This window comes from Aristolochia californica, unplaced genomic scaffold, assembly GCF_029961685.1.
Source record: "Aristolochia californica isolate CCGP_79_NKW_82.1479 unplaced genomic scaffold, dmAriCali1.0.hap1 SCAF_10, whole genome shotgun sequence".
In the NCBI taxonomy this organism is placed as follows: Eukaryota; Viridiplantae; Streptophyta; class Magnoliopsida; order Piperales; family Aristolochiaceae; genus Aristolochia; species Aristolochia californica.
Genome location: NW_027181771.1, coordinates 34302982 through 34313886, shown reverse-complemented (window position 1 = coordinate 34313886; position 10905 = coordinate 34302982). Strand labels below are relative to the sequence as shown.

Sequence of the window (10905 nt, the reverse complement as noted above, 5' to 3'; positions counted from 1 at the left end):
TTAATCTCATTCTTTCAAACCGATAAGTAGAATGTATCATTAAATTGCTCTACAAAATATTTCTCTCTTGTAGGAGGGAGACAGCCCGGGGAGCTCCACCACATTACCAAGAATGTATCAAGATAACAATAGAATCAATTTTGGATCAAGCTTGTTCAATTAGTAAGATAAACAAGCACATCTGATATAGCATATTCTTAAAATAATGGTATAGCATAATCTGAAAGCGTCAGAATCATACACATATGACTCCAAGTGCATAATACACATATGATTACCATGTTACGTATTCTAATAATTCTTATGATATATATATATATATATATATATATGTTCCATGACACGATAATCTCTTAAACGGGGATAGGATCGACAAGGAGTGCTGTGATCATCTCCTTTGTGCTCCCTCCGGAGAAAGTATACCGGTCTTCATCGTTGCAGATGTACCACCCATCTATCACCCGAGCAAGATTCACAGCTTTGCTGAGAATGTACATGGGAAATGGAGTTGGCCGGAGGCAAGCCTGATTGATGTCCTTCCAAGCTGTATCATAGAAGTGCTTGAACAGGTCTTCTACCTCCTGCCTCGTCATGCCTTTCTCTTTCATGAAACACTCAATGCTCGATACGACGTGCCCTCTCTGTTGTTCAAACTGCATTTGTAGTTCATCTCAAAGAGTTAAGCTTGAGGAAGATGATTTAGCTTTTCTTGGGGTGTTCACATTTATCTTAGCAACAACTTACCTCATTGCTGACGAGATCATCCATGAAGCGAGCGAGCTCTGCACTGGCCATGACGATTCTTGGCCGAGAATTCCCCCATTTGAATGCCTCGATTGACGCATCTTTCATGCATACCATGTTGAGGAGGAAAGCTGCTGGGTAACCACTGCTGATCAAAGACACCCGTATATACTCCTCTGTTCCCGGGGTGTAGCGATTATGATACCACTCTTGTTCAGTGAAGTAGGCTCTGCATAGATCTTGTAACTATGACACCAGAAAGAAACTATAAATTAATTGATTCCTTAGCCTAGTCCACAATATTGTTACTGCCTCCCATAGCCAAACTTCATACCGCTTGCTTAGAGTAGCCAATTTGGTAGGAGTACCCTTCCCGCTCCAGCTCCTCTTCAGTTTCCTTGAATAATGTTATTAATTCATGGTAAAGCGGCTTCAAATACTCAGGCAGCTCGTCCATGGCCGCCAAGTCCCACCTGCACGCGTGTTTTCCAATTAGACTTCAATTGTTTAACTTAATTCCGAAAAAAGAAAATGTTATATGAACTACTTGGGAATTCAATATCAACTCCTTTTTGTAATATTTTTTATTTCGTGGATGAAAAGAACGTGTAACCTCTCGATTGCCTCTGTATACTGTTTGAGTTCTTCATAAACTCCATATGCATCATAAGTGTCATCCGTCAGTGATATCATGCTTAACGTTTTGGCAGCAAACACTCTGGCTCGGGAGAGGTGGGGTTCTGGAGCTACACTCATGTTCCATACATAGCACTCCACCACCCTGTTTCTTGCATAAGATAGTTTCTCTGCCAACCCATTCTCCTTCCACCACCTGAAACATTAAATATATTGAGACCAGTGAGGTGCAATTGATATGTGAACTAGTATCCGCTAATTTATATAAAAAGAAGCTTCCTTACGTTGAGACATCCTTTTATCTCTCTCGTGAACGGCCTGAAAAAGATTAAAATCCAACTTAGCATACTCAAGTAGTGTGCGCATGTCCTCAGATGTCTTGTCGTCGATCTCCTCATACAATGAGATGAAGTATCTTACATTGACCCTCGGTAATCTCTTGTGGGTCGGTAATTCAAGAGCTCGTTGAACCTGCTTTGCAAGAAGTGGATCGAGATTGGGCAAGGAGGACTTCAGATGCTCGGAAGTGAAAGCAATGGCCTCGTCGTGTATGTATTCTCCTTGTATTCCTAAGAATGCTGCTTCATATAGGCTGAGCAAACCTTTAACGTCCTCCGTTAGGCTCTTTTTGAATGTTTTCCCTTGCTCGTCCTTCAACTTTTCAAATACATCTGTAAAACCGAAAAAAACATTTACTATCTTCCAGCAACCTAGCTAGTTTCTAAGTTAATAAATCCATTCACACTTGTAATTAAGCTGTGCTTAAACTTGCCATGCTCGTCTGTGAACTTCCTAAACACACCTATTGTACAACATCCATCCAAACATGTTTGTGTGAGTTATATAGCAAATACATGAAACGGGATTCAATGTAACAGGAATTGAACATGAAAATAATTGTTTTTACCTGTGGAGGCCTTGTATCCTCCCTCCCTCAGAACCCGAAATCGAGTAGCTTTAGAGTATAGATCACCGGCATCAACATCGTTTGAATATGTAGTATGAATTCGGTGCAGTGCATCGTTGATTTCTTTCTCAAATTGGTAGGTTAATCCAAGCCGATTGAAAGCGTCCAGCAAGTAAATTTCTTCTGGGTTTCCCTGGGTGTGTTTCAAAATCTCCTTCACTTTTCTCCGCAGCACTCCAGCCCTTTTCGCCCATTGATCAAGTTTCTGCACGTACATGTGAGACTTCAAACACAGAAAGAGAACTTCTATAGAGAAACAAGGGTGATTACCGCTTCATCTTGTAAGTGGTTGACAAAGTAATGGCCCCAGACAGAAGGAGGAAACTGAGTCGTTGGACGAACGACCTCGCTGACAGAGGTGGGAGTTGCAAAAGCCATTGGAATTCAAACGGGTTTCTGAGCTTAAAACTTCAATTACAAGCAAATTCAAGACTGACTTGGTAGTTCTAGAGAAGAGGCAGAGAGGCATTTAAAGAACGGCCAGAACGAGAATCTGGAGGTGAGCGTCCACTTATCAATTTCTCAAATTCTTCCTCCCATGAAAAGAAGAAAAAGTAGAATTGACAACAGTTAAAATTATCCTATTATTCTTACATTCAAGGAAACTCGTTTCTTATGTGCCTCCAGTTTTTTTTTCTTGTGCCAGACTTACGCGCTCTCTATGGTACAATCATTGTGTGAGGCCTTAAACGTAAGGTTTCTTTTTCCTTACGGATTTTGGTACAGTACAACTTCTTCATTGCTTCGGTGGCAGGCGGTCTGTGCCCAGCATTATTTATTTTGATGGGCTTTCATATAGTACGATCCTCAGTGCTACATCGTGGACATGAGGCCCTCCTTTTCAAGGGTGAGAGATGTCTCATCTGTTAATAAAACTAACCTCACCCCCGAGACACCTTGAATCCTTACGTGGATGAGATGCCCCAAAATACCAAAGACACCCATCACTGGTTTGGCTTCTACGGGAGAGCTGCTTCATAAAAAAATTATTTACATTGTGAAGGTTTCCCTCCCTTTAAAATTATTCTATTATTCTTACATTCAAGGAAACTAGTGTCACCTTAAAAAAACCAAAAAAAACACGTGCCTCCAACTTTTTTTTTTTTTGTGCCAGACTTATCCTCTATCTATGGTAGCTTTCGTATAGTACGATCCTCAGTGCTACATCGTGGACATGAGGCCCTCCTTTTAATCTCAGATCATGATCCTTACGTGGATGAGATGCCCCAAGAGTTTGGCTTATAAGGTAAAAAAAATTATTTACATTGTGAAGGTTTCAATAAAGAAATCATGTTATGGTGATGACCTTTTCTTGTTTTTTAGCACTCTAATATGGTTAAGATGGAAAATTGATCAACAAACATAAGTGCCCTCTCTGCTCAGCAGCCCCAATGGAGATCATAAGAGGAGCTTTCAACCACTCCAAAATATCAGCAGAGACTTTCCGATTTCCCACCACGGAGAGGAGGAAGATGAATTCTATTAATGTTAACCATTTTATTATGAGAAACGGTTTTTTCATAATCGTGGTCTCAACTTCTGGCAGTTACAACTCCCCCATGAACAACCTTGATGGGAGGTTGGCTTCAGATCGTTGGTTTTGGTCCCCTGTCTCGTGACTCAAGCCCCTTTAGTTTTAGCCATCGCCAAGAGTGTTCAGAAATCGGATGCACCGAACAGAGAACAGAGAGAAGAAATCTGAAGCGTATGGAAGGAGGTATGATCTTTGCTTCCATTTAAATTTATATGATGAATTTCGTGTCGTTAAAAATTCATGTTTAGGCTTACAATTGGTATCAGAGCAGACCACTGATCCAGCGTTTCGATTCCGAGCGTTTTTTGTGTGCTCTCTGTATGAGAATTGCGCTCACCGCTTGCAATAGCCGAGGCTCTCTCATTGGCAAAAGCGTTGGAGAAAGATGCAGTGCCGATGTTGGCAACCATTCCGAAAGGTATGTCGGCGTCGACATTGTATAAAAAACAACTGGTGCCGACAGTCTTTGTTCGCTCTCTGGGCGGGACTGTCGGAGGCTCTCTCACAACGCCTTAAAGCGTCGGAGCCGCAGCGCCGACGCCGGTGACCATTTCAATAGGTTTGCCGGTGTCGACGACTTTAAAGAACATTGACGAACCTTATTTCTGCGCGCGATTGGAGGTTGAAGACGACCTCCAGCACACAGAAACTGGCTAATTAAAACCATAAGGTCTTTTTTTAAATACTGGGCGAGTTGGATCGAGTTGAGTGTTCGACGACTCATCGTACCAACTCGGCAACTATGTTTAAGGCCGAGGTGATTCGATGAAAAAAAAAATTGGGTTGACTCGAACGGGTTGAGTTGGCTCATCGTGCCAACTCGCTAAAGCGAATCGCCTGATCGAGGACCGAGCCGACTCAGTACTTATATTTGATTTTGCGCTAGCAGGATTCAAACCCGCGCACTGGCAAAATCATCTGCGCCAGTGACCATTAGGCCACCGGCCATCGGCTGTTATGCATATTGGAATATTTAGATTTATTTCCTGTTACAGTTTTTATGCATTTTTTGACATATATTTAAATGCATAAAATTAAAGTTATGCATAATATTATAGTTTTTAATTATGCATATCTTATGAGAATATTTTGTGCATAATGATAACATGTTAGTGTAAGTTAAAATTATGCAATTCATGTTATTCTTATACATTTATGAGATTTAATGTCTAGTGATCCATATAATTTTTATTAATTAGAGAGTAGCCACAACATCTTTAACTTAATAAAAATTATATATTATGATTAGGATCACATAAAGAATATTAGACATTAATTGTAACTAATTTTACTTGATATAATAAATTTTATCCCACAGAAATTTTTATTATATTTGAGTTTGTTAGTTAGGATAAAATATCAAGTTATTCATAATTTACCCACAACGATTATGAATTCATAAATAATTTGATAGTTTTATCATAAATAAAAAGTAGATATTAATTGTAATTAATTATACTTAATATAATAAATTTTATCCCACAGGAATTTTTATTATATTTGAGTATATTAATTAGGATAAAATATCAAATTATTCATAATTTACCCACAAGAATTATGAATTCATAAAGAATATTGAATCTGCTTAAATTAAAAAATATTTAGCCCACAAGCAATATTTTTTATGTCAATGATTTAATTTTTAAGCATGATTTACATCGGTAAAACATGATATTTTATTTAGGCCACAGTTTTAACATCAGCTTGTATTTTGTAGTTTTATGCAGTTGTACAACCTGCACATTTCTCTGATATTCGTTGTGATATCCCTGATCTTAAGCGAAATAACTATAAGGTCTGGAAAGAGAGAATACGTCTTCATTTAGGGTGGATGGACATAGATTATGCTATTAGGAAAGGCAAACCACCAGTAATTACTGATACCAGCACTGCAGTTGAAATTACACTTTATAAACGATGTGAGCGATCTAATCGCCTCAGTGTAATGTTCATTAAGACTAAAATTGCTACTGGTATTCGTGGTTCTGTTGAACAGTATGAAAATGTCAAAGACTTGCTAAAAGTCATTGATGCACAATTTGTCACTTTAGATAAGGCATTAGCAAACACCCTAATCATGAAGTTTTCATCCCTAAAGTACACCAATATGAGAGGTGTTCGTGAGCACATTATGCAAATGAGGGATATTGAAGCTCAATTAAAAAATCTCGAGGTTGATATGTCAGAATATTTCATGGTGCATTACATCCTGAATTCCTTTCCGCACCAATATGGACCCTTCAAAATCTCGTACAACACACATAAAGATAAATGGTCAGTTAATGAACTTTTGACCATGTGTGTTCAAGAGGAAGGGAGACTAGTGATGGAACAAAGAGAAAGTGGCATGCTGGCAACACATGGAAAAGGCAAGTATCAAGCCAAACAAAAAGGGAAGGGTAAAATACACCACCCCCCCCCCCCCCCCCCCCCCCCCCCCCCCCCCCCCCAAGCTAGTATTAATAAAGATTCCAAATGTTTCTTTTGTAAAAAGAAGGGACACATGAAGAAGGAATGCGCCAAGTTTCAGAAATAGCTTGCTGACAAAGGTACACCAACCTCATTTGTTTGTTATGAATTTAATATGGTTAATGTCAATAATTACACTTGGTGGATTGATTTTGGATCAACAATTCACATCTCGAATTCTTTGCAGGGTTTGCAAAACCTAAAGAAACCAGTGGGAAGTGAGCATCACATTTTCTCAGGAGACCAGATGAGCTCACATGTGGAAGCTATAGGAACTAGCTATTTAAATTTAAGTAGTGGCTTTGTTTTACAATTAGAAAAGACTTTTTATGTTCCAAGTTTCCAGAAACTTGATTTTAGTTTCAAGGCTTATGAATATTTTTTTAACTTTTCAGACTCATCTTTCAATTTATATTATAAGTCTAATTGTGTTGGGAATGGTACATTGTCTGATGGTCTTTATAGCATTAATTTACAAAATAATGCCACTTACGATTCAATACATGTTCACACTGGTAATAAAAGAGGTGTTATTAATGAGGATTCCTCTACATTATGGCACCGAAGATTAGGTCATATCTCCATAGATAGAATTAAACTATTAGTCAATGAAGGGGTACTTAATACTCTGGATTTTACTGATTTTGAGATTTGTGTAGACTGCATTAAGGGACAGTAGACTAACAAGTCAAAGAAAGGTGCCAATAGGAGTTCAACCATATTAGAGATCATACATACTGTTATATGTAGTCCTAACATGGACTCACATGGTCAGAAATACTCTATCTTTTCTATAGATGACTCCTCACGATACATGTATCTCTACATGCTTTATAACAAACATGAAGCACTAAATGCCTTTAAGATCTTTAAGGCTGAAGTAGAGATACAATGAGGTAAGCAAATTAAGATTGTGAGATCAGATAGAGGTGGAGAATACTATGGTAGATACACAGAGAATGGACAAGCACCTGGGCTATTTGCAAAGTTTCTTGAAGAACATGGGATTGTTGCCCAATATATCATGCCTGGTTCTCCTGACCAAAATGGTGTAGTAGAAAGAAGAAACCGAATATTATTAGGCATAGTGCGGAGTATGCTTAGCAATTCCAATCTTCCTAGATCCTTGTGGCTTGAAGCACTTAAGACGACAGTGTATATATTAAACCGAGTTCCAACCAAGGATATATCAAAAATACCATTTGAATTATGGAAAGGTTGGAAACCGAGTTTGCGACATATGCGCGTTTGGGGATGCCCGTCTGAAGTGAGAATTTATAATCCACAAGAGAAGAAGTTGGACCCAAGGACTATTAGTGGGTATTTCATTGGATATGCTGAAAGATCTAGAGGTTACAGATTTTACTGTCCATCTCACAACACTAGGATTGTGGAATCAAGAAATGCAAAATTTCTTGAAAATGACTTGATCAGTAGGAGGAATCCAACTTGGAACATAGTTTTTGAGAAGGATTATTCAAAATCTAAACCTTCCACCTCAAGTGATAGATTGATTATTGTTCACAGCACCCCTTAAGGACAAACTGGTGTTGAACAACCAATAATTTAAGTTCCACAAAATGCTGACGACATTCCAGTAGATCAGGTACTTCAAGAGTTGCCAAACACTTTTAAATGGCCCCAGACAGAAGGAGGAAACTGACTCGTTGGACGAACGACCTCGCTGACAGAGGTGGAAGTTACAAGAGCCATTGGAATTCAAACGGGTTTCTGAGCTTAAAACTTCAATTACAAGCAAACTCAAGACTGACTTGGTAGTACCGGAGATGAGGCAGAGAAGCCTTTAAAGAGCGGCCAGAACGAGAATCTGGTGGTGAGAAATCTATAAAATATTAATTCCATTGGGTAGACATTCAAATTCGAGAGTGACGTATCACATAATCAAACTTTGCATAGAATACATATCAAATAAACCATATATAAAATTATTCATACATTTTACATAAAATTGGATATAACCTCTACCTAAAATTGGGTGATGATACTGTCATACAAAATAACAAGCTTATGTTCTTCTTGAACAGTTGTATCCATAAATTGGCCGAATATGGGACTCTCCATGCGCAACTTGTTGTTGGAGCGTCCCTCATAATATTTGGTTGAGGATGAAGTGGGGGCAGGGACTGTTTTTGAACTAGATAGAAATCCATTACTATTTCCCCAAAATCGAAAAAAGTTCTCAAAAGGATAATAACAAATACTGGTAAAACTGTACTCATCAGGACAAACAAGGTTACATAAGAACCTGTAAAATTACATAGGTAATTGAAAAAGATCAAGATTATGAACAAGAACTGATAAAATTTCTATGCTGAGAATTACAGAAAATTGAAACAAACTTCTACCAGGTAAATAGAAAAAATGTATAAAATGCTGAGATTATGAATGAAAATGTATAAATAGTGAAGATATGAAGATAATGCCGAGTCATTTGATGGAACCTAAGTTACTCTTATCACCCTCCCCCTTTAGATCACAAGAAACTGCATTCTGTCCATGTGAAAAAATCATGAGGGGAGAGCCACTCCTCCCCCTCTTCCCCTTCTCTGGGCAGTGTGAGCCCCTGTTATAATGAGGAGAGGAGCAGGTGGGAAACTCTGCCTTCTTCTAAAACTAAGTTCACTTCTATGAAATTGCTTCCTCGTCTACTTGATTGGTCCGTGAACTAATTTTATGAATTAAAAAAGAATGACTTCGAAAAGATGGGCGAAACCTCCTCTTATTGGATGGAAAATTGAGATTGGACAAAAGCCTGTTGAATTCCATACATCAACATGTTGAAAATCAACACCAATGGGCCCAACCCGTGTGGGCCCACCTTCTGTTTTAAGTTAAAGATGCACAGTGCGTCGGGTGCGAGGTACACAAAAAAAAGGGGGGAACAGTGGCAGAGCGTTAGGGAAGAAATAGAAAAGGGAAATCAGGGGAGAAAGGAGAGTGAGCTCGGGAGTTTGTTTTTGTTGACGGAAGAGAGAGAGAGCTGGGGTGGTTCCCGTTGTAGCCGGAAGAGGGAGAGTTGGAGTGACTCTCACCGTTGACGGAAGAGGAGTCTGGGAGGCTCTTGTTGTTGGTGCCGGAGTTGGAGCTCGGGACTTAGGATTGTTGTTGGAAGAGGTCAGGGTTGGAATCCAACGCTGTCATTTCTGGACAGAGAGCGTGAGAAGCGACGCAGCTGCTGAATAGTGTCACCGTGTGAAGAAAGGAGGTTCATTTTTCTCTCAAATTTGATTTCTGTTTAATACTGTATCTGTGGACCCTATTTGTGTATTTATGTTTTGTGGATGTGTGTTCTGCTATGATAATGTGTATGTGTCAAATATTATGATTTGTATTCAGTACGTGGACTGAATAAATTAGTAGATTTGTGGGTGTGATTGTGAAATTAATTCAACAATTGGTATCAGAGCGGGACGGTCAGGGACCGTTGTTTGTTTTAAGTTATCTTGAGTTGTTAGTAGTAAGTTTTAGCTAAACAAATGGGAGAAGTCTTGCTGAAGGGTAAAGCTGAACGGATTGACTACAAGAATGATTGGATCGTAGATTCGGGATGCTCAAATCATATGACGGGTAATAAACAGAAGTTGTAAAACATGTATGAGTACAAGGGATACCGTGTGGTGGTGAGCCAATGACTCAAGGTTACCGATAGCTCACATCGGTAAGACTATATTTACACCACGGTATAATCCCAACCAGATGTCACTTCAAGATGTTTATCATGTCCCAGGAATGAAGAAAAACTTGTTATCTGTGGCTCAATTGACATCATTAGGCAACTATGTTTTGTTTGGTCCCCGAGATGTGAAGGTGTATCGTGATCTCAAAATTTCAGAAACACCGACAATGGAGGGGCAATGGTTGGAGTCAATCTACGTAATGTCAGCAGAGTTTGCATATATAGATAAGAAAAGAAAAAATGAGACAGGAGATTTATGGCACATGCGGTTAGGTCATGTCAGCTACTCCAAGCTCAATGTGATGGTGAAAAAGTTGATGCTTAAGGGGCTTCCTCAAGTAAATGTTCAAACAGACACAGTCTATACCGGATGCCAATATGGTAAAGCACACCGATTACCGTACGAGGAGTCAAAGTTTAAAGCAAATGAACCGCTAGAGTTAGTCCACTCTGATGTATTTGGGCCGGTTAAGCAACCATCAATTAGTGGTATGCGGTACATGGTGACATTCATTGATGACTTCTCAAGGTACGTGTGGGTCTTCTTCATGAAAAAAAAATCTGACACATTCTCAAAGTTTAAAGAGTTCAGAGAGTCAGCGGAGGGAGAAGTAGGAAAGAAAATCCAGTGCTTGCGCACAGACAATGGGGGCGAATACAGCTCAAGCAATTTCTCCCAATATTTAAGGGAATGTCGCATACATCATCAGTACACGTGTGCCAACACGCCACAACAAAATGGTGTAGCAAAGATAAAGAACTGTCATCTTGCAGAGGTGTGTCAGAGCATGTTACATGGGAAAAATGTACCTGGAAGGTTTTGGGCTAAAGCAATGAGGACTACAGCCTTTGTGATCA

The 10905-nt window shown here is 39.2% G+C and overlaps 1 protein-coding gene across 1 annotated transcript; it reads right to left on the bottom strand.

Moving 5' to 3' along the window:
* Window positions 1-353: 353 nt before the first annotated feature.
* Window positions 354-2725, bottom strand: LOC137943173 (terpene synthase 2-like). Its single transcript, XM_068788868.1, has 7 exons — window positions 2618-2725; window positions 2288-2552; window positions 1673-2051; window positions 1358-1576; window positions 1079-1217; window positions 745-990; window positions 354-653 (listed from the first exon to the last, which is right to left on the bottom strand). Exons 1-7 carry the CDS (start codon window positions 2723-2725, stop codon window positions 354-356), a joined length of 1656 nt encoding a protein of 551 aa, XP_068644969.1.
* Window positions 2726-10905: the final 8180 nt, after the last annotated feature.

Coding starts and splice junctions, on each gene's coding strand:
- LOC137943173 (XM_068788868.1), bottom strand. CDS start 2,725: ATGGCTTTTGCAACTCCCACCTCTGTCAGCGAGGTCGTTCGTCCAACG. Junction 2,052..2,287: donor AGGATACAAGGCCTCCACAG/GTAAAAACAATT, acceptor TCGGTTTTACAG/ATGTATTTGAAAAGTTGAAG. Junction 654..744: donor ATGATCTCGTCAGCAATGAG/GTAAGTTGTTGC, acceptor CTACAAATGCAG/TTTGAACAACAGAGAGGGCA.